This window comes from Mixophyes fleayi, chromosome 11 (genome assembly GCF_038048845.1).
Source record: "Mixophyes fleayi isolate aMixFle1 chromosome 11, aMixFle1.hap1, whole genome shotgun sequence".
NCBI lineage: Eukaryota > Metazoa > Chordata > Amphibia > Anura > Limnodynastidae > Mixophyes > Mixophyes fleayi.
The window spans coordinates 20,990,337-21,015,227 of NC_134412.1; the positions used below are offsets into that span (position 1 = coordinate 20,990,337).

At 41.8% G+C, this 24,891-nt stretch overlaps 2 protein-coding genes across 3 annotated transcripts in view; one reads left to right on the top strand and one right to left on the bottom strand.

The window, feature by feature from the left end:
- Window positions 1-525: 525 nt before the first annotated feature.
- On the bottom strand, window positions 526-21,873 carry PRRG2 (proline rich and Gla domain 2). Its single transcript, XM_075190623.1, has 7 exons — window positions 21,778-21,873; window positions 8,488-8,602; window positions 6,456-6,619; window positions 4,710-4,758; window positions 3,818-3,950; window positions 3,172-3,327; window positions 526-2,051 (listed from the first exon to the last, which is right to left on the bottom strand). The coding sequence occupies exons 2-7, from the start codon at window positions 8,591-8,593 to the stop codon at window positions 2,021-2,023; spliced, it is 639 nt and encodes a 212-aa protein (XP_075046724.1). The 5' UTR covers window positions 8,594-8,602; window positions 21,778-21,873; the 3' UTR covers window positions 526-2,020.
- A 1,208-nt stretch (window positions 21,874-23,081) lies between these two features.
- Window positions 23,082-24,891, top strand: part of SCT (secretin) — a 98,338-nt gene continuing 96,528 nt past the window's right edge. For both annotated transcript variants that reach the window (XM_075190624.1, XM_075190625.1), the window contains exon 1: window positions 23,082-23,228. The gene's annotated coding sequence lies outside the window, so the exon portion shown is untranslated. The remainder of the gene's footprint in view (window positions 23,229-24,891) is intronic.

The window sequence follows — 24,891 nt, forward strand, 5'->3', positions numbered from 1 at the left end:
TTATTTGTACACTGAAATTTAAAGTTGATATTTGTGTGCTACATGAAAAACAGACAGTATTTAAACTTATGTGTAAAATTGAAAACTAATTTGCACCCCTTGCATTGTAACATGGTTTCGTCCAGGAGACTACTTACTCAATGATTTACTTAACTTTCCTTAATGAATCAGGATCTATGAGAGTACCATCAGCAAAAACATGTGTTTGTTCTATAATAAGAAGATATTCTGGTCTGCTCGGACTCTGCAAAGGCAAAAGTTTTTATTCATTAATTTTCATTGCCTATATTTATTCCCATAAAATGACTGAAAGGCTACATTTCTTGTGGTAATATATTGAAATAAATACCCAAATAAGTAATAGAAAATTACAATAAAAAATAAAAAAAGTGCAAAAGAGAAAACCTCTGGACCTTGGATAATATTTATTACATATAAAAATATTAAAAATGCCCCCCCCCCCCCCCCCCAAAAATAAATAAATGGTCTGATCGTTTAAATAACTCACTGCACAGCGTCAAAACATTCTTAGCAAATCATCTTTATTTAAAAATACAAATTTAGGTAAGGCATCCTTTCAGTGAAATGTGTTTCTAACTTACAAAGAAAAGTAAAACAAAAAACTCCCCAACCATTAATAGTTCATATTATCACTCTCTCTATAACAACCCCCCCCAAAAAAAAAACCCCGACAGAACGATGCTTGTGTAACAATGTTGTAGATGGACACCATCTAGTAAGACAACCCAAAGTGGTGTAAGGATAGAAACACTTATCATGCTCCCCCTCACCACTAAGTGCTTTCCTCATTTCCTACAAGCAGTGGAGGCAGCCATTTTGTGCCATCTACCTCAGTGATGTTAGGCAGGGTGCATTCTCGTGATGGTTTCACCTCACAAAATGGCTGCCTCCAGTCTATGTAGGAGCTGGGTAACCTTTAAATTTTATTTTACAAACCAGTTTTGGAGAAATTCTCTTTTTCGTTATTAAAAACAAACACTTCACAAAAATATATATATATATATCATTGCACATTGTACAGTAACCAGATACATTTGCTCTTTTTTACAGATAAGAAGAGATTAGTCAATTTATCTCCGGGTGGTTGGCTGCGTTATTACATATACAGAAATTAAAAATGACCAGGTGCACAGTGTATATCAATATACCACTATCCTGCAGCCTCACGTTGGTCAGTTGGGTGACAATAAGAATACAAAGCGCACACGCCTCAGCGCGTCAGTTAGTGTCACTCAGGATGCGGCAAAGCCCTCGCTTTAGATCGACGGCCGTCGGATAAACCGCCTTGTTTTGACGCGGGCCTTTATAACGCTGCATTGTATGTAAAGTCTGAGGTGAAGCAGAAGCTCCGAGACGTGCAGAAGAGGCGTGAAGTCACATCGTCACAGACTTATTGGAATTTCCTCTGGAACCAACAGCACTCTGGGTCTCGTTGTGTTGTCCGAGCAATTACAACAGTCAGCGGAGCTGAACTAAACCGTTCTGAGTAAGAAAGAACGAGGCACAATGGCTTCTGATTCCAACCTGAACATTTCACATTTTCCAGCTTTTCTCCAAATTTAATGAAGAGTTTTTCCAACATCGAATATCCCTGAAATTCATTTTCACACCTAACATACTATCCCAAGCCAGAGAGAGCGAGCAAATTACATGACTTCTTCTAGTAAGTCGGCGTCCTAAGCGTAGCACTGTATTTCTGCAATAGATAACGTGGAGGCTCGCTGATAAGACGTTACTACTTCAACGATCGGGGCTGCGTCCTGGGGAGTGGGCGGAAATCTGTATCTCCCAGTAGAGCGTAAACATGAATAAAAAAAATCCACCCATCGTGGCTCAGTCGCCGTCTCTTTGGTAACTGTATATTTCAGTAGTATTGTTAAAAACCCATCGACAAAAGTATTTATTTTTTGCAACAAAGCAGTCCTTCCTCTCTGGCAAACGCACAAATTACACTCTGGTCACACACACGCACACGTAAGTCCGCTCCGACCTTTGGGCTTCAGCTGGGTTGGTTCGATCTTGTGGAACCTCTAAAGACAATGGATAAAAAAAAAAAAAAAAAAGACAATGAAAGATATGGGTTGGAATAAAACAAAACAAAAAAAAAAAAAACATCTACTAAATACACAAATTATATTATGGATTCTGGGTGCATCTCAGCGATATCACAAATTCCTAATGAATTCTTTAAATTCATGAATTATACAATTACTGCTTCAGTTGAGTGTAGAAGGTTGGTCCATTTAAATGGATCATATCCTTCCAAAATTACATCGTAACGTGCAAGTCCAATCTCATCTTATGATCATCGAGATCTTCAATCTAAGTGTCTACGGCATTCATTACATGCACAAATTAATGGTGACTTTTATAAATAAACTGTAGTGGGGTATACACCGATTCAGGCAAGGACAAGATGCAATTAAGCCAGAGTACCTGCTCTATAAAAGTAAAAAAGTTAGAATACATGGGGGTATATTCACTAAACTTCAGGTTTGAAAAAGTGGAGATGTTGCCTATAGCAACCAATCAGATTCTAGTTATTTATTTAGAACATTCTACAAAAGGACAGCTAGAATCTGATAGGTTGCTATAGGCAACATCAAAAACACAATTGTGTACTTTTCCAAAGTACAGATATACTAAATGTGTATTTTACGCAAGTTTTGATGGATAACGCAGGGCCTAAAATAATGGGAAGGTTTATTTTAACATTTATTTTTAAACTTTTGCTTTTTTTCTGTGTTAACGAGTGGAGATCTCGAATTACCAGCGATTTCAACAGGTTTCTTATGCTTTGAGCACAAATGTTATAGATCCAATGTATGTATGTAACCTGGATCTAAATCTACAGAGCGTTTACCAGTAGATCCTTCCTCAATGGCCATGCCACCAAGCGATTGCCATTTATGAATGTAAATGGATTCTGGCCTGCTCATTGGACCCCAGGCTAATCAATCATTGCAACGTCGTCAAATGCGTCAGCATTAACAAACGTGCAAGCTGTAGGATATCAGTCACTAGTTGCTCACTACACGCTACCATATTTCTGTGGCCTCCCACATCCCAAGTCAATATCTGGATCAATAAATAAGAATAATAATAATAATAATAATAACAAAAATAAACACACGTTTCAGGGGTAGTTACCTTTGATATGGTGGAGGGGGTGCGTCATAGGTCCCCGATGCCTCCAAAGCCTCTTCATAAGACGGGAGCCCCGGGGCTGTAGGTCCAGCCAATGGCAGCTCTGTTAGTGGCAGGGCTTCGGGAAGTGAAGTACTACTCGTAAGGTTTACAGGGGCCCTGAAATACAAGAAAGCATTAAAGCAGTCAAAAAATCTATGAAGTTCAACAGCAATAAAAAAAGCTACAAAGTCCCCAACAACAACAACAATCCATCACACTGATGACCTGTTATGCAGCAAAAAAAAAGTTATTAAAACTTAAATACAAGCAGACATTGATCCATTTTTATGCTTACACAATGTCTATGTATAAAGCATACACTGAAGCTGCTAGCCAGGTGTCAGCAGAGCAGCTGAAACAAACAACGGTTAAAGCGTCGTTTGTTTGGTTAAATAGAAGCCTAGACCTTCAAAATTGCTAGACAAGCCCAGGGGGAACTTAGCTAAGCCCCATTGTGAATTGGCCACACCCCCTATTGTGTGTAGAGGCCTGTGGGCACTGCATTGAGGTTAGAGGTATGTCTTTATATAATCACAGCTCCCATGCCTTTAAACCAGCATTAATATTACCACATTACTATTATCTACCCAGCAGAACGAGCACCTACCTCCCGTGCCTTGTCCTCTCCTTGGCCTTGTATCTCACACAGTACATGATCAGGACTCCTATCATCACCAGCAGTACGACCCCTGCTACCAGCCCAGCGACCAGGCCAGCCACATCCACCGCAGGGGACTTTCCTGGAAGTACAGACATGAGTGGAACGTGGTGAAAATTAGGCAACGGAAAGTGAGCAATGGCCTCCCTTCCTATGTGTGGTACCACAGAGCAGTATGTAGCAACACCCGACATTACACTGCAATGTGATCTACACAGAGAGGGATAACAATGCAAGTTATCACCAGACAAGAGATGGCACATATGGACCTAATGCCTACACACCTCATGTACGAAGTGCAAAGTAGATAGTTTTGTTGCTGCGCCAGTGAACCTACATCGCCTGCTCAGCTCACTTGAAACGCACGCCGGATTTCCATATCTGGAGACTTTTATAACATTTGGTTGTATTTAGAGCTTTTATTCTTGTAATATAGAGAAAGTGCACTTCTCTGCTGGAGTGCAACAGTAAGGGGGGAAAAAGCACCCCCATTAAAATGATCGAAACACTCAAGAATTTTTTGTTTCATTTATATTGAATCTCACTCCACAACGCAGCAGACGAGGACACAACCTACGGACCGAGTCTGCATTAAGCCAAAGAACTCTGCCCGTGGAATGGTGTAAAAATATTTTCCTTCAAATGTGGCGCCAGTTTGCCTTTTATTTGGTCTGCAAGGCCAGGCACTTCTGCGCAAAACTAAGTGCGTTTTAGAAATGGTTTTACAGCAGTTTCATCTGTCGCAAATGATCTTCAGTGGTTCGGTTGCATTTCTGATCTGGTCTCGTTACATGTGTTATATTTCACCATGACAAAGCCTTATAACGGGTGTGCCACTTACCTGAGCCGCCACCTTGCCCATTGTGCACATAAGTTTTCCAAAAGTCTTTCTAAAATGGAGAGAGAGAGAAATTTAACACGAGGATTTAAGAATACCTATTAAACGTCCTTAAACAATCAAGTACAGTAATAAATTTTGATTTGACCCGTTTATAGTGCCGTATTTGACAACATATGGTTTTCCAGCTGCTGTGGAACTACAAATGCCAGCATGCCCTACCATTAAGTGACTCGAGAGACACAGGGATCAAATACACAATTTTAGCGACTCATTTGGTTTTAAGTGTATTCTTTTAAACAGCCACTAGAGGGCGAGCAGCAATCTTTTAAAAATAAAATGCAATACTCTGCATACAGTCAAGATCACATTGAATGAAAATCTCTTTCTTGGGAGCGATTGCTGCTATAACTGTGAAGGCAAACATAGTATCATCATCAACATTTATTCATATAGCGCCAGCAGATTCCGTAGCGCTTTACAATTTGGAACAAACATTAATAAAACAATACTGGGTAATATATACAGACAGAGAGGTAAGAGGGTCCCGCTCGCAAGCTTACAATCTATGGGATATGTTATTGTTATTTGAGCGCCATGTTCTCATCAGCGTATATTGGGAAAGGATAAGATCGATTTAGAACTGATCATTCCCAGGCGTAGTTATTCACCTAGGGGCGCACACAGGGTGCGAATATCGACAATGCCACCAGCAAAATCGCAACATAGCCATAATAAAGAACATTTATGTGTTAACCTAGGCACCTGCTTCCACACCTCTGCTCTATACTGTATTGTAGGAGTTCTTGCCTTCACATAAATTCATAAAATGAACACAATTACGCCTGTATATTTTCCCAATAAAAAAAAAATTAAATCAGTGATAAAAAAATAAATTAACTGAAGATTCATTCGAAATACAGCAATTAATAAAACAATGTTACATAAAATAAGATTTTTTTTGTATTAACTATTTTAAAATATATTCAGAATTTTGCTTATAAAAAGTTAAAAGTATCTTTTTTTAAAAAAAATGTCCCTATAACCAAAGGTAGTAACGGATCGAAAACTGGTTGTTAGGAGACGATGACATAAATAGCGATTCGGGTAAAAAAAAAAAAAAAATAGACTATTCATGGTTTGTAAGATAGAACAGAAAAGAATTTCCTGGTCCTTGTTCTACACTGCAGGGTTACATTGTCTACCTTAATTATACCCTCCTTCCATGCGCTCTCTCCCTTTTCAGATATTGTGGAGAGGGGCCTGGGCAGTAATAGCCATCTGTGTGTCAGCAAATCGCATCCCGCACTGTTCAATCAGCGCTCCGGTCTCCATGGCAACCGCACTCCGGACTCGTCAATCACAGAGGGCTCAGAGCGTGAATGTGACTAGATTCAGTGAGTTTAAGATCTTCTATGTCGAAGATTTCAGGATTCTCCAGCCTGGGGAGCCTTGAATTACCTGACAGATTCACTTATATAAGAAAATAACTTATACAAGTGTTTGTGTGTGTATATGTATATGTATGTATGTATGTATGTATGTATGTATGTATGTATGTATATATATATATATATATATTTTTTCAATTTTATGGTTTTCTTTCCTTGGTCACTTCTACTAGTCATAACGAAGCCAAGCATCCGCTTATCTAATACTGCCACATTATTAAAGGACACTCGCCAAAAAGGTGGCGTTTTGCTTGATAGATCAGTAGGCTTCATAACCAAGAACGAATGCTGCGCTCACCGTTTTCTGTTCATCCTCAAAGCACTCCCGCGCTTCCTCGTAGTTACACACCTCCTCGTAACATTCCCTCTCTAGATTACCCGGGGTAAACATCTCGAAATCCCAACTGTTGTACAGCAGCTTGCGGTTAAAGAAAGCGTGTGCGTCTTCATTGTTCAGGAACACTAGAGGGGACGGAAGATTTTAGGATTAGTGTTTTACTTCAGGAATGATAAAAAACCCCAATATATATTATAATAATATTATTCATATATATTATTTATTTACTATTGCCTTACACTGCACTATTTTATGTTACATGCATTCTTATCTACCGTCTAGCTCTTCAAATCTTTCCCTATTGTTCCTCTTTCCCAATCTTCAAGGATCCTCTATTCACATGCTTCAAGTCGTGGCTATGTGGCTTATAAACAGAACATAATATTATTCATTCTTTATTATATTATTGAGCTAAAGCATTAACTAGGCAAACTGGTAACATGATGGGGTGTATAGGACATTATGTACCCGTCTGGTAGTGCCTATAGGGTGGCATATGTTGTACCACGATATAGAGAGTAGATAATATAGACATAAATACACACTGGTATTTCAAAGTTATTATTACACCATTAGTTAAGAAAACTTTTTGTGTTCACTTGTTCAGTTTATAAAACAAGAACAGAACGCATGAAATCGCCAGGTATCCCCGAAGCTATTGTGCCACTATAGATCCAAAAGGTCACCCAGTAAATATTAAGAAACAGACAACTTATTAAAAGTTGTCAACAGCCCTTAATAAATTGCATCCATGAATCTCAATATATACAGCAGGCCTGGCCAATCCATAGCTCTGCAGGTGTTGTGTAACTACCAGTCCCAGCATGCCTTGCCAGCTCTTGACTGGCAGAGTATCCTGGGGGTTGTAGTTTCACAACACCTGGAGAACCACAGGTTGGCAAGCGACACAAATTAAAACTGCACTCCCAGGTAGGGTGAAAATAAAAATGAACTAATGACAGCGTGCTGTCTTCTATTGGTCACCCCGCTTCCTGGCAACTGGTTGATAGCGGTGAGCGGGAAAGACGTGTGAGCGATCTACCACCGACCACAGCGGTTCAGGGTAATCCTGTAACAGCATGCAGTCTCAGGTTCTCCACTAGGGGAAGCAGCGGCTCAGGGTCTGAGACGGACGGGTCTTACGCTCAGCATGGTGTCTAAAGCTGGGTACACACTACAGAAGTTTCAACCAACTTTTTATGCCGAGCGATTTTACATCCGATCGATGTTCCGATCGCTCGGTCCATGGACTGCATACACACTAGCCTTGTTTAGGACGATAAAGGGAAGAGCGGACGTCCCTTTAGCGACTTTTTACAGCCATGTTGTCGTGAGCAATGACTGCAATTTCGTACTCACTGTTGTGGATCGGTCGGAAGTTTATACACACTACACAGCGGAAACGAGATTGGAACGAAAATATTAAACGGTACGCCAACCAAATGAGGCGACAATCGTCCATTTGGGCAGACTTTCGACCATCGTGTCACTGCACACACTGACCCGACTTTCGAACGAGCGGTTGTATGTCGGCTGATTGAGCCGATTATTGGATGAAAACCGTGTAGTGTGTACCCAGCTTTAGTGTGCAAAGCTATAGCAGAAGCCATTGTAAAGTTAAACATGGTTATTGGTAAAATCATACATGCCCACTTTTAAGATTTCTCCCCCAGTCATGTGACACATGGGGTAGGAGGGGGGGCGTGGTGACATTTCACCATAGCCCCGTCCCCACTCTAAAAAGCCGAAATTCACAGCATTAAATGGGGGGGGGGTGGGGTGGGGGGGGGGGGGGTGGAGCTTAATGACATGTTAAGCCCCGCCCCCTACATTCACCGCTGTTAATTTCGCCAAATTTTGGGAGCTATGCCTACTCTTCTGGGAGTCCGAGAGGACTCCCGGAAATTCGGGAGCCTCCCGGGAATTTCGGGAGAGTAGGCAATTATGGGTAAAATGCATCTGAAAAGGAAGCATGAATGAATGACAGGTTTACCTTCTTTCCCTGGTTTTAGAAGTTCAGGCTGCTTCTGGGGTTCAATAACACGGCCAACGGTGGCTGCAAACGCCTGGAATAGCAAAATGTACCCGGCCCACATCATGGCAGCGACCTGTCAGAGAGAAGCAGTTATTACAAACACTGACTGTACATGCCCTGAACTTCTGATACAATACATAGACCACCACTTGTTCTACAGTGGTGCAATACAGTGCACCAGCATCTGGAGATCATGTTAGTAAGCAGTGCTCGAAGTGGGGCGGTATGTGCCGATATGACATACCGGCACTTCTCTGCCCCACTTCTTCAAAGACACTACCGGTGTTGAGCAGGCAAGGAGGGGGGAAGGGGGGGGCGCTATGTCCGATAGGCGCTCTGCTCCCCCTAGCTTCCCCTCTTCACCCCAACTCCTCTCTGTTCTCTGCTAAATTCTCACTGACTGTCGGGACCCGACAGCGAGACCGCAGGTGAGAGCAGAGAGGAACGGGGAGCACAGAATGAAAGAACAGAGAAGAAGACAGAAAAAAGAATGTCACAGAAAAGTAAGTACAGAACCGAGAGCACCATGTGATGATGGAGGAGGGGGCACAGGGTGATCTATGGAAGGGGGCACAGTGTGATGATGATGGAGGGGGCACAGGGTGATGATGGAGGAGGGGGCACAGGGTGACGATGGAGGAGGGGGCACAGTGCACAGAAGAAGCAGCAGTGTCAATTAACTAGTGAGAGGGAATAACAGGAACAGAAACAGGTAGAGAGAGAGGATCAAGGACTAAGGGAGAAGCAGGATGTGAGGCACAAGGAGAGCAGGTAAGGAGCAGGTGCGGATCTAGAATTTTTTTATTTTTCGGGGGGCGATTTAGTCCCCCCCCCCCCTTTTTTTCACAGCTAAGGCTGCCTGCGGCTGCACACTATGTGCAGGTCCGTTCTGCAGAGTCTCTGCGCTCTAGCTAGTTATATGCTTAGGTGGTTTTGCAAGTCCGGTAATTGTCTGTAGAATTCATTTGTTAGGTAGGCTCAGGGCTGGACGGGTTTGGTTTCAGATGCTTTTTCGTGTAAAATTAGACTTGTTCTAAAACAAATTAGCCTATTTACTCAAACTACCGAGCCATACGGACTTGTAACAGAGCACATTGCCGCAGAGACAGGCAGAGAGAGTATGCTGCCCGGCCGCTCCGATTGTGTTTTATACACAATCAGAGCAGCCAGTCAGCACACTCTCCCTGCTGAACGGAACTACACAGTGTGCAGCCGCCGGCAGCAAGCCCCTGCTAGGGGCCCCCACCTGGATCCGCCAATGGTAGGGAGAGAGAGAGGGGAAATATCTGTAATGAATATAGGAACACATAGGAACAGACAAAGTAAACAGATAAGGGAAAAATAAAGGCTAACATGGAAGATATAAGGGAGACAATGCCACCAGCCGTTCATTTCAAAGTGGAAGGTCCATATCAGCACTTGTAGATTTCCACTTTGACCACTGTTAGTAAGTAACAGATACATTAAAAACCTAATTTGGAAACAGTTATCCTGTTTGAAAATACTTGGATTATCCCACCCGTTAAAAAATAAATGTCTCTAGCTCTAATGTATAATCTTAAGTAATATCGCCACAGACGCGTCCCTGGAATTAGCTCAATGGCGGATAATAACCAGATTGGGATAAGTCGCGTTGTTGTGCAGGTCGGTAAACGGGGCCAGAAGAGTATGACTTTCGGGCAGTGTGTAGTCATCCATCCAACCTCCGCAAATTAATTAATTGGAATTTAGTTTTGTGGATTAATATAAAAGAGGAATTAGAGAACACTCATGTAAAGTGTTTTAGTTATCCTGCAAGGACTGCACTTATATAAACAAACAAATAAAGAGGATTTAAAATATTTAAATATTTTTGTAGCAAAACAAAATAACAAAATCCACACAACAACAAAATCCTATACAGAACATATATAGTAGGTAGGAGAAAGTTCAGTTAAGATTTTCCTATTGCAACATAAAAAAAATCCCTTATCACTGCAATATATCTTGTATATAAAAATTATTGGTCTGTTTGTCTGTCCAGTCATGCATTTGGATACCCTGCACCGATTGGGATGAAACCAACGCGAGGTGGTCCAGTTGGATCCTGGACAAGTTTTAGGGGTGTCAAGGTCCCGGTCAGACCTCCCGTTGGTGTACGCTGGGCAGAACTTTGACCTGGGACCCTATTCTGGGCCTTCCATTGGATGGATTCCGATGACATTTAATATAAAAACAAAATATTTCAGTGGCTGCTGCTAATCATTTTTTTTTAAAAAAGTTGACAGTTACATCCAACTCATTGATAACTTAATGATTTAAACCCGGGCAGCGCTTGAATTTGACTTAAAGCCAGATTGATGCATGGATTAGGTACAGTGTTTACTATTGTTCCAACATGCTCAAGTTATGGTTAATTCTCTGATTGGCCACAATTAATTACTCTACATTTGTATCATTGTTAGTAAATGAGGCCAACTGTGTATTATCATCATTTATTTATATAGCGCCACCAATTCCGCAGCGCTGTACAGAGAGTACGATTCATTCACATAAGTCCTTGCCCCATTGGAGCTTACAGTCTAAATTCCCTAACACACACACACACAGATACACACACACACATACAGATACACACACACACACACAGACAGGCCGACAGAGAGACTAGGGTCAATTTGTTAGGAGCCAATTAACCTACCAGTATGTTTTTGGAGTGTGGGAGGAAACCAGAGCACCCGGAGGAAACCCACGCAAACACGGGGAGAACATACAAACTCCACACAGATCAGGTCGGGATTCAAACTCATAACCCCAACTAAATGTACCAACAGCCACCACACTACTTGACAGTTACTAATCTTAATGGATACTTTATAAAAGATATTACAGATTCTACTACTATCAATATCACTTTCAATGAAGTTGATCATTAGATCACCCACACTGATATTACTGTGGAGAGACCGTATGAAACTAAATGCGATATAATTCAATGAGTTATTATTATGAACACAATTGAGACTGCTATAGTGGGAAAGAATAATATACTGCCAATTTAAAATCCTGTTGGCATAATTATTGCAGAAATACACCTATACATGTTCTTAATATTTCGCTACCATATAATCAGGAGTAGTTATCAATAGATTTGAATATTTTTTTAACATACGTCTTGAAACCTAGAGTATAATATTATATAATATTAATATATTCTGGGCGGATTAATACGTTCTAAAATCCCTTGGGATGCTATATACCAGGTAAGGCTGGAATTGTTCTTGTTCTGAGAGAGAACATTGTAGCTATGACACAGAGAACAGCAAATACCTGAACCGTAACTAGGGCAGAGGCACATGTCATGGGCACCAAGCCGAGGCGGGCACCAAGCTGAGGGGGGGCACCAGCGTTGGGTTAGTTAGTCCATAAGAGGCCACTATGGGGAGAATAGATGGTCCAGAGAGGGGTCAAGGGTCGTCCAGCAATTGTTCTAACCCATGTTGTTCACGGACCAGCGACGACCCTCCATGTTGGCACCTACTATGCCCCCATCAAGATGGGAAGAACCAATGTTCTCTCTTGCCCGTGGCATTAAAATGTCTCATTACTGCATTATGGCTACATTATCCCTGCCTAATAATCCCAATTATCACAGGACAATCCATATTTTTGGCATTCAAAAAGGATATGGCCCACATGAAGCGAGCGTGTTTAAACAGGATCAGAACACGATTTGTGAGAGTGGCCTAATTTGTCTAAAAATTTCTAAGTGGGAACGCCGGCAGGTATGTTATAGGTTGTTCTAGCCCACCCCTCTTCCATCTCGAATACATTCTGGCCATGCAAGAGTTTGCCGAACTAAAAATACTCTGTACTGCTATTAAACTTCCAATGCTCTGATTGGCTACAGGTTATTTGATTCCCCCCCCACTTCGAAGTTGGAAACACACTGCAAAGCAGGAGATGCAGACTGACAATATAGGTGCTTTAACCCTAGTCAACCACACACAAAAAAAAATAAAGGAGGGTTAAAGTGACAAGTGCCACCTCAGAGGTGTAATGCATACCTCCCAATTATTCTAATTTAGGCAGGACAGTACCTTTGTCCTGCTTGTTGGGAGAGGCAGTAGTTAGAATATCGAGGAACCTCGTCAACATTGCAAAATGGGATAATATTGAGAGGTAGAGCAACTATAAGATTACTCACGTGTATGAGCGAGTGGTCAGTACACACAATTCTCAGGTTGACTGTACAAAAAGTTACACCTACGCGTTTCAGGATGCATTTTTTACATGTTAAAATCATAAAGGTTCTTTTTGTTGACATTTTGTACCCCAAGGGTTAATGTACTGTCTACATTGAAATGGCAATTAGACAAGTACATTCCTATGTGACACATTTGCATTAGTCAGAAGCCAGCTATGTCCTATTAACCTTTGAGTTCCAAGCAGAACAATACTTTTATTGCCACAAACTGGAAATACATCCTACTCTGCATCCCATGAATATATGAACAAATGGAAAATAATAAAATATGACACATTCAAGTCACGCTCTGGTCTTATCCCCGAATGCCGTCAGAATGACAAAGTCAGACCTTTATTTTGCTTTGTAAGAAAAGACTTCACTGTCCAAGCTGTGTCTGTGGGACAATACATACAGAGATTTAACAATATTGCATAAGATCACATTGGACACAGTGACCTATGGACCCCTGGTACACTATGGAGAGTACGGGGGAGGCAGATTGTAGACTCCCACTGTCTCCAGTATTGAAGCACTCGCTCTCAGACCGAAAATGACATGGCTTGTGAGCTGTAATGACAAGCAAGAGAAGGCCGAGCAGGATGTTTTGGGCTCAGCTCCTGGATACACAATTGAATTGAATATATTTTTATCAACAAAACAAGCAGCGACTATTACGAGAAAGATTTAAAGACTTACTTGGCAACAGTCTACTGCATTCAATCCCAGAATCCCCAAACATTTTTTCGTTCAGGGGGACAACAAAAACCAATTTATACATATAAAATAAATGCTAAAACTCTGATTCGCTGGCAAAAAAAAAGAAAAAGAAAAAAAGAAATACAATATTTAACCTGATTTTGCAGCGCGCACTTTCATTTCATTCAATACACTACTAGAAAGGGAAGAGTCTCTCTAAAAATTATAATTGCTGCCTGGCCCAGACCGTAGGCTCTGTGCGAGAATAATGTACCAGTATCAGATTGCAGAGTCAGCATTCAGAGAGAAGCAGTTACAAACATTTAATAATACAATGTCAGAACAATTCTTATCCGAGAGGCAGCGTGTTCATCGCGCTGTGAAGAAAGAAGGGCTTTGTTCTGCGCCGGCAGCGCGGCCTGCGACGCTTATCTCTATCCAGTCCGTCTTTATTGTGGGATGTGAGATTTGGGCTGTAAGTGGGATTCTAGGAAGATCTGAAATGCCAGAGGAAAGGAGAGATTAACTCTTCTCCGCTCACCACGCCGTCTCTTATCCTTGGAATACATACAAATTGGGCTATTCCCAGTAGACCTTGAGAGATCTTCGTACGTTCCCTTTAGATGCACAATGATTGTGACAGTATAATCTTAACTTTGTATTTTATGAACAGTTAGGCTGGGTACACACTACATCATCATCATCAATTTATATAGGGCCACTAATTCCGCAGCGCTGTACAGAGAACTCACTCACATCAGTCCCTGCCCCATTGGAGCTTACAGTATAAATTCCCTAACATACACACACACAGAGAGAGAGAGACTAGGGTCAATTTTGATAGCAGCCAATTAACCTACTGGTATGTTTTTGGAGTGTGGGAGGAAACCAGAGCACCCGGAGGAAACCCACGCAAACACGGGGAGAACATACAAACTCCACACAGATAAGACCATGGTCGGGATTTGAACTCATGACCTCAGTGCTGTGAGGCAGAAGTGCTAACCACTGAGCCACCGTGCTGCCCACTACTACAGAACATTTCTCCCGATGTGATATCGTTAATGAAAGTCCCGATCAGCAGCCGATTCATGTGTACACACTATACACGTTTTACCTTCAGATCTGTGCACTTCATCGGTCATAACCATCGGCTGAAAAGATCGGGACTCTATAAACTCTATGGAGGTCTGACTACACTGCTGGACGCGAGTGCGTACACACTGCAGGATTTGCTCAACATCGTTCCATAAAATGATTTTTAGTCCGTTTATAAAATGAAATTGTACCATGCGCTTTGGAAAGATAATGTTTCCTTGTTGGAGCGAACACACTAATGCGAGATGGGGGCCGAACAATCGTTTATTGCGCGATTGGTACGATCATCGGGTGAAATACCTGTAGTGTGTACCCAGCCTTAGGTTCTTGCCCCAACCATTTAGACAACATGCAGACTGGTCTGTATAAGCGGGGCATCCGTATGACCATCTTACAAAACAGGCCCACTAGCTCCTGCCTAAAAAATACAATAAAACCAAACAAAGCAACTGCTTAAGTCCCTACTTCACACTTCATATAGACCCTACAATTATCATGCTGCAGTTAATCAATTCTCAAAGAGAACGTCTTCTGCCTCCTAGGTACTATCCGGAGTATAGATGTGGGGGTTTCCATACCACTGTGATTGGGGTAGACAGAAGATGGGTTTTAGAGGTAATGACTGATTTCAGTTCTGGAAATCAGGGGGAGGAGGGGGGGGTTAATTTCGCAGCATAAAATCAAGCTGTAGGGCAATACTTCAAGATGCGACTTGGAAGTAATGTAAGCATATTAAATAAGAGGAAGCAGTCAGACAGGTATTTCCATTATGTTGTGCCAATAATTTATCCATGTTGAATTTAGTAGGCTGTGCACAAGGGCCGTGCTAGTCATGAACACAGCGTGTGTACGCACCACATTCACTATATACAAATAACCATGAAGCCCCCCCCCCCAATAAATACATATAATGGAGAGAAATGACTGTAAAAGTCTGTAATGCACTAAAAAAGCAATTGGGAGGGTCACGTTGGGAGACTAGGGGCTACATTTACTAAACTGCGGGTTTGAAAAAGTGTAGATGCTGCCTATAGCAACCAATCAGATTCTAGCTGTCATTTATTTAGTGCATTCTACAAAATGACAGCTAGAATCTGATAGGTTGCTATAGGCAACATCTCCACTTTTTCAAACCCGCAGCTTAGTAAATATACCCCTAGGAGAGCGGCCGCCCGACAAAAGATGTCCCTTAAGAATTTGACGGCTGCCCAAATTAGACCTCCTCCTATTGACCTAGATTATCCTAGATGGTGGCAAAGCCCAACGGGAGTCTCAACTCTTCAAGTAGAAGCCCCGCAGCTTGTGAAACGAGTACCTGAATCAATGATGCCGGTGCGTTTATAAATGCACTAAGAGACGCTGACCGATACTTTCACCTCCAAAATCAAGGAAGTAAGAACGGAAACTACTAAACTATAAGGCAAGAAACATTCACAGTCCTGGGCAGCAAGGTGGCCACATCCCAGAGGTGGAGAACTGCCCGCATCACGTTGTGCTGTGGGGTTTGGCAAGGCATCGAAAAAAATGGCAGACAATACGGAAAACAGATTGAAGCGAAACATAAGGATCTACCTGAAAAGGAAACAAAAAAAACAAAAAAAATCTTCTTAGGGCTCAGAGCTGTTGGAATGGTTTTAGACTCTTCCGCTAGAAAGGCAGGTAGCACAAATCGTACAAATAGCCGTGCAGACACAAAGGAGCACTTTAACGGCAGTAAAATAAAGACATTACATATACAATGACCTACCCTTAAAGACTGAGCTCGTACAAAGATAGAACGTTCTTCTTTAATACACGGTTAGAGGCTACGGGTCATACGGTCAATAAACCATCTCCACACTTTAGGTTCCAAACTTCAACACCTTTTGTGCATCCACCATATAATTTGGAAGACGGCAGCAAAGAGGATGAAGCTACAATTTGAATTCTTATTGGATTTCACAACCTTCAGTCATCACACAAGTGACCCTTTTGGTCTTGCACTTGTTAGTGAGTAATTAAGGGATTTAGGGGTATATTTACTAAACTGCAGGTTTGAAATCGTGGAGATGTTGCCTATAGCAACCAATCAGATTCTAGCTGTCATTTTGTAGAGTGCACTAAATAAATGATAACTAGAAACTGATTGGTTGCTGGAGGCAACATCTCCACTTTTTCAAACCCGCAGTTTAGTAAATCTAGCCCTAAACTCACCTAGTGGCGAGTGGTTAGAAGATCACTCCAGGTTGGACAGGTACATTATAGACACGGTTTTGAGCTATACAAGGTATTATATTAAATGTCCGCTCTCCCACCCACGTGTTAAGTACTATAACAAAGAAACACTCCAGCGTTTGAGGTAGATAGGGGTGGTCTGGATCTCTGAGAACATACAGACAGCTTTTGAAATATGAAAAATTTGGGATGCTGCCTGACACAGTAAAAATTGTATCACAGTACGTAAGGTGGGGGCTTCGTTCAAAGAGCACATGACATTTCAATTTCCTAAAAGATGTACACCAGCGATAGTGTGACACTATTATTCCTGCCGTTAAGGGGGAAATTTAAGGAGGCGCCGCCTGTACAATGTACAAGCCTTCCTAAAAAAAAACAAAAAAAAACAAAACATTGTACAGCAGGCGTTTCCTTGCATTGCCCCCTTAACGGCAGGAATAATAGTGTCGCCCTTGAAACTGACGTCTGAAGATAAATCGCTTACTGATTTATCTTTGAATGCAACTTGGAAGTTATCTCCACATTAAACAAAATCATACATTAAATATGCAATGCTTTTAACTAAACCAGTATTGCTATTGTATAACTGCTCATATTAGCTCAGATTACACAGCCCCTGAGGGAATGGAGCTTTATTAATTGACAAATAGGAAGGGCGTGAACGCGTTATCCCTTACACTACATAAGTTGGCGTTTTAATTTTTAGTCACAAGCAGAGAAGCAGCAATAACAGTGTCATAGTCCCAACTTTCTCCTATCAATTTTACGAGCACAGAGCTAGCAAAGGTCACTCGACAGGACATCAATATAATCCAGATAAATTTCTATTTGTGCAAATGGCCTGCAGACAGCAATCAGTGATGGCTGCACCTTGGGTCATCTCTGTGTCAGGTGCGATACGCATGTTCGACAGTTACACGATCGACACCATAATATAGACATGGTTGGAAAGTTGACAATGATAACAGACGGTATTATTAGGTCAGAGAATAATCCCCCAGCAACACTGCTGAGAACCAGTAAACGAGCCGCCTTTCTACTTGTACATAAAAATGCAGAATTCTCAGTTAGACAAATTTGCAAATATATGATAAGCCACCCGCCATGTCAAGGCGCTGCTAATAGGGTGGTCCTAACTCTAAACAAGGAGAGTCCCTATATTGGGTCATACATTCATGTGTTTTTAAATTGAGAGCTCACTTTCCAAGAGGTAACCCCAAGAGCCTCCAAATGACAATATAGAGGTCCCCCATCAGCCATGGATACCAGACAGGCCTCTCATACAACAATACAGAAGTGGAAGTTGCTCAATTCATTTATAGGTTCACAGCAGGTGCTCGAAATAAAATGATTGATCAACTTCCATTTCTGTAGTATTATTAGATTGACAATAATATCCCTAAGCCTAACCCTACCCAACAACGCGGCCGACGGTCAAATTGTCTTGGTTGCTAGCAGCTGATTGTCTTAAGATTTCTAAGACTAGCTAATTGGTCTTCACTTCATCATTATTATTATTATTAATTTTTATTTATAGGGCGCCACTAGGTGTCTGTAGCGCCGTACAGGGACAAACGAAATTACAATACGAGGTGAGACAGCACAGTACAGTAAACAATAAGCACAGTAACTCCGTGAGCTCAAAGCACAGCTAAGGGGACGGGGGAGGGGAGAGGGGAAGGTCCTCCTAAGACAGAGTCCAAGAGGGAGGGCATGGGTGACAGGGAGACACCCAGAGGGGGGAGGAGGGAGCGAGAGGGGACAAGGGGAAGAGGGTCCTCGAGGAAGAGGGCGAGGTAGCTGGAGAGCAGAGTTAACAGTGGTGAAGACAGGAGAAGAGAAGACCCTGCTCAAAGGAGCGTACAATCTAAGGGGTGGGGTAGACAGACAGAGAAACACGGGGGAGAGAGGGAGAGAAGGAGGAATGGAGGATAAGGGAAGGGGAAAGAGGGGAATAGGCAGTAGAAAAGGTAGGAAATTAAGTGGGAGACTGGAAGGCTTTAAGAAAGAGGTGGGTTTTTAAAGCCCATTTGAAACTGGACAGATTAGGGGAGGTTCTGATGGAAGGAGGGAGCTTGTTCCAGTGGAGGGGGGCAGCGCGGGCGAAGTCTTGGATACGCGCATGGGAGGAGGTGATCAGGGGGGAAGAGAGGCGACGGTCATTGGCAGAACGGAGAGGGCGGGATGGAGCATGAATAGAGAGGAGGGTGGAAATGTAGGGTGCAGTGGCATTGGCGAGGGCCTTGTATGTAAGAGTGAGGAGCTTGAACAGGATTCTGTAGGGGAAGGGGAGCCAGTGAAGGGATAGGTAGAGGGGGGAGACGGAAGAGGAGCGGCGAGAAAGGAAGATAAGCCTAGCGGCTGCGTTAAGTACAGATCGAAGGGGAGTGAGATGAGAGAGTAGTCCAAGCGGGAGATGATCAGAGAGTGAATAAGACATTTGGTGGCATCTTGGGAGAGGAAAGGCCGGATGCGAGCGATGTTCCGCAGCTGGAAGCGGCAGGATTTAGCAAGAGAGAGAATGTGGGGGCCAAAGGAGTCGAGGATGACACCGAGGCAGCGAAGTTGGGGGACAGGGGAGATAGAGGTGTTGTTGGCAGTGATAGAGAGGTCAGAAGGGGGCGAGGCATGAGGGGGAGGAAAGACTATGAGTTCAGTTTTGGGGAGGTTAAGTTTGAGGAATTGAGAGGACATCCAGGAGGTGATGGCAGAGAGGCAGGCGAACACCCTAGAGAGGAGGGAGAGAGATTAGGAGAGGAGATGTAAAGTTGAGTGTCGTCAGCGTAGAGGTGGTAGTTTAGGCCATAGGAGCTGATGAGTTCACCCAGGGAAGAGGTGTATAAAGAGAAGAGTAAGGGTCCCAAAACAGAGCCCTGAGGGACCCCGACTGGAAGGGTGGACAGGGGGGGAGAGAGACCCAGAGGCGGAGACGGAGAAGGATCGGTCAGCGAGGTAAGACGTGAACCAAGACAGGACTGGGCCGGAGAGGCCAAAGGACTGGAGGGTGTGGAGGAGGAGGGGGTGGTCAACGGTGTCGAAGGCTGCTGAGAGATCAAGGAGGATGAGAAGGGAGAAATGGCCCCTGGCTTTAGCCGTCTCTTCATTCCAACCATACCGCACCACCGGTAGCTGCACAGAAATAACCGTCTGCCAGATGCTTTAACATTGGTGGCTGATGCTTCTACCTAGCACTAAGCACACTATCGCTACTACCAGGTATTGTTATCTTGCTACCACCACCTTAGGATCCCTGTATTAATTACATGTTTTTTTTTATCCTAAAATACTATTTACTTCAGACACATTAAGGTCCAAATGGTGGGAGGGATGGTAAGCCGAGACTTTATTACAGATTTTAATTTTTGGGTATTTTAGGTATAACATGGTGAGTATTTGTGCACTTAACTGCATCTGGATGAAAAACAAATGAAATTAAACAGTGAAACTATAAGACAATTCCAGAGCAACTGTATCATTTCAGGCGTAAAGCAGCTCTCCTTCACCCGCTACCCAGACAATGCTCAGTAAATGTGCCCTTTCCATCCCTTGAATCTCATTAAAATATATTGTCCTGCAAGAATGCATTTTTTTGCATGTTGGGAACATATTGTATTCCTATCCAAAATCCTGCCGCTACATCCCCCGTTCTCCCGACTTTTCCCCTGCTGTATGTACTTCCAAATGTATCGGGTCTTATGCACCAACCAGTGCACTTTGTCTAACATCTACTAACCCTTACTAAGTCTGCAATTATTCTTCCAATAGTCCATGTATCAAGAACAGGACACATGTATTCCTGTATCATCATAACTGGTGAAAATGTAATATTCAGTAGTTGATGTATAGTTACCAGGGGCACCAAGAAGAAAGGGGAGGGTATAAAGTACTTGGGCCTCCCTTGGGGGCCAGGCGGTGGTAAATATGGTAGTGGGCCCCTCAAGAAGTAACGACACTGGGCCCCCGAGAATCCTTTCAGAGGCCCTGATGGTTACCTTGCTGTGAAGATTCCATACTCTGATCACATGGTTTTCAACCTCTGCAGGACCTCACATCTCACAGTCTAAAAGGTCTTATTGAATTCACATAAATAATGTTGATCACACATATGGGATGAACCGTATACAAAAATATAGTTTAAAACCCATCATCCTAAACAGAAAAAAAAACCAAAACTACCAAATAGGTAGGCTTAACTAGTTCCATTAAAGTGATCATCTTCCAGTAGTTTTCTACAAGTTTTTATAACGTGTAAAATTAAAATTGTATTATACGCATCAAAGGTGAGAGACAAGACCTGACAATGTCATTAGTTTTATTAAGTAGTAGTTTACTTAGCTGCTATTAAATTAACCTTAGTCTCTCTCAATGTTTGTGTTTGTTAGACTGTAAGCTCCAATGGGGCAGGGACTGATGCGAGTTCTCTGTACAGCGCTGCGGAATTAGTGGTGCTATATAAAAATGGAGAAGTAGATGCTGTTATTCTGCCTTTATCGCTGATGAATGAATATATTCTACAGGACATAATGGTATAATGACACCTAAAGTCCTAATATGAATAAAAAAAAACAACAAATGACTTGCTTGGGGGGGGTGGGGTTACAAACCCATAACATTTAGATACAGCAAATCTAAAGAGAAGAGAGAGCCCAAGAAGTGCCTTCTAAAATGATATATATATTTGACACTTTTTGTGTAAGTAACGTCATGCAAAAAATAGTGAATTGACTACTTTATTTCTGTTCTAATCCATGCAGCTAGGAATGCAAATTAACACCCAAAGTAGCTGCAATAAAGTTAAAAAACAAAACAGATACAAACACAGCACAGCCAAATAAATAACCAACATGTTTCAAACCATGGACATTTCTTACTGAGAAATCTGTATAGAAAAGTGCTTCTATGGTCACACCCTGCCTGCTGGGGTTAGAACGTTCAATTACTACCCAATTTCCAGTACTGTATACACTGAAGCAAATACACGTGTGGCCATTCACACCAGACCCTACACTTACCAACACGGTGTCACATAAGTGCAGAGTGGTCACTTCGAGGTTAATCAGGTTACTGGAACAGGTTGTGTGGATTAAAGAAAAAGTGAAAGCGCCCTGCAGGATCTATGGCTTCTAGTTCCTCATGAGAACAGCAAACAGCTACAACCATAGCACAATATACAATTACAGCACAGAATGACAAGCTGTATTCTCCCTTTCTATGACCCAGCACAGTCACATGGTTAATTCCAGTAATAACAACAATGGCTGAATACTACCATCTGCAACAAGTGGCTGGCACAGGATGGCAGCATGCAATGCTCCAGCTGTTTGTGAAATACAAACCAGGGGCACTTGGGGACTGACAGATCCACAGGTTGCCCCAGCCTTCTGCATCAACACATGAAAACCACCTGTTTCTATATTTTTAGTTACTGTTAAAGGAAAGCACCAAAAAGCCCTAAACTGCAACAAAGAAAATCAAAAGCACACAAACACACATTAAAATACCTTGCATTTTTTTACAAGGCAAGTTCAAACAATTATCCACTTAGTACAGGATCACTTACCTTTGATGTGTTGCTACTGCATTGGGTGGGTAGTTGTAATAATGCTCAAATAATAAACAAAGGAGTCACTTTACAGCAACTCTCTACAATGATCCCACTTAATACTAGTACTACTAAGCCATACAAATTAGATTGACTGTGAAACCAAAAATGTACTTACCACAGTAAGCTATTGGGCAGGTACAGAATCAGCCTATAATAGTAAATAAACAAAAAAAATAAAACAGCTGGGATTTCAGCTGGTCAACAACGATCAAATAAAAAAAAAAAAAAATAATAATAAAAAAAGGAAAATATTTGCATCTATATAGAAAAAATATGTTCAGCTTTTCAAAACCAACATGGAAAAAAAATCAATAGCAGTTTCCCCAGCACATGTCCATGGCTGTGCAGACCAAGCTGGCTGCTTCACTTGCTCCTGTAGTCCAAGCATGTAGCCCTTAAACACATTTGGAAGCAGAACATGCAACACTTGGATTACAAGGAAAATAAAAAGAAAAGAGAACTGACTTGCAGCAATGAAGGGTTTATTTTCCGCTTCAGCAACAGGAGACTACTTTCCACTGCTGAATCACAATGTTCCTCCTTTTCCTGTAAGCTCGCCCTCCTCCCCCCTTCTCTCTATCCAGCACAGCCCCTACTGATAAGAGGTCCAGCTGACAGGCTCAGGTAGCTGCAGGGGAGGTGTTGGTGTCACATGACTAGTGGAGTAACAGGTATAACACTGTGTAAAGGGACAGATACAGGTGCATTCAGGGGATCCTGCATTCCTGCACGGCTCTCCCTCTGGCTCCAGCCAACATGACTAATTTATGGCCGAGCATTCAAACATCAGCTCTGCAAATCCTGTGCATGGACTATTATCTGATGATACCAGTGGAGTGTGCACAGGGCTGATTGCTGGTTAGTGGTTATACAATGTCAGGCTTTCTAAATGTGTCTTTATTTGTCAACTGGATACAGATCCTGGGATTGCTCATGGTCAGATATTTGGTATATGATACACTGTTGATTTTTCGGAACTTTAAGGAACATGCAGTCTGGATTATGGCACCAAAAAGACCTCATGCTTTTTTTTTTTATTATTATTATTATTATTATTATTATTATTATTATGCTTTATTTATAGAGTACAAACAGGATAAGACAGTACAGAACAACAAATGAGGAAAACCAAGGGGTATATTTACTAAACTGTGGGTTTAAAAAAGTGGAGATGTTGCCTATAGCAACCAGTCAGATTCTAGTTATCATTTATTTAGTACATTCTACAAAATGACAGCTAGACTCTGGTTGCTATAGGCAACATCTCCACTTTTTCAAAACCCACAGTTTAGTAAATATACCCCAAAGACTCTTATGGCTCCTAGCATAGCTAGTACAGTGAGGTTGGAGGAGATGAAATGGTATAGAGACAGGAGGAATGAGGGCCCTGCTCCTAAGAGCATACATACTACAGGGAGGGATGTATTTGGCTTATTCAGTCTGCATATGTCTAATGGAGATATTGCTTATATTCATCCAGACCCCCCAGTATTTGGGAGTGCATAAAGTGTAGAAATAAACTGACATTAATGTGCTACAGGCATGTTTTTGAGTTATTATTTATTATTATTAATATTATTATTTTATTAAACATTTATGCAATCAGCAATGCAACATTTTAACTAATTGTTAAATGGCATGGTTAATTGGTAGGGAAAAAATAGTTTTAGCGTAGAATTACCCTCCCTATATTGCATTGGCTGTCAAATGAGAGGTATCGCATGCCGTTCATTTTACGGAAGAGAGTGGCCTTTCTATATACTGCATTTTTAGGCAGGGATGTGGTAATACCAATTGTCCTGGCAGGTTCCCGAAACATTTGCATATAGATTTATGGCAGACTAAAAAACAAATCTGAATTTACAGTATATGTGCCACAAGGAAAGACATAAATTATGTTCAGAGTGACAAACACCAGGGGAAATATTTACTAAACTGCATGTTTAAAAAAAGTGGAGATGTTGCCTATAGCAACCAATCAGATACTAGCTGTCATTTTGTAGAATGTACTAAATAAATGAGAACTAGAATCTGGTTGCTATAGGCAACATCTGCTTCCCCCCCCCCCCCCAAACCCACAGTTTAGTAAATATACCCCTAACAATGTACAGTAATGAAGGTGCATTATAGAGCTGAAAACACTACATGCATGCAGCATTGATAATACGATACGTACACAGTGGCACATTGACTCATCCTACAAACAGTTCACTCTTTACAACTGCTGATATGTTAGCAGGAAGATTAATGACGATGATACTATCTTCGAGGAAGAAGGAATAAAAAAATGAATAGGGATTTCCCTTTAAAGGAGAGAAGCAAAATATATATATTTTTGCAATGTTCTACAACATGAAAATACTAATGGGCTTTATTACATTTATTGCTCTTTTATTATTATTATTATTATTATTATTAATTTTTATTTATAAGGCGCCACTCAGTGTCCGTAGCACCGTACAGGGACAAACAAGTACAGTACAAGGTGGGACGGCAAAATACAGTAAACAATAAGCACAGT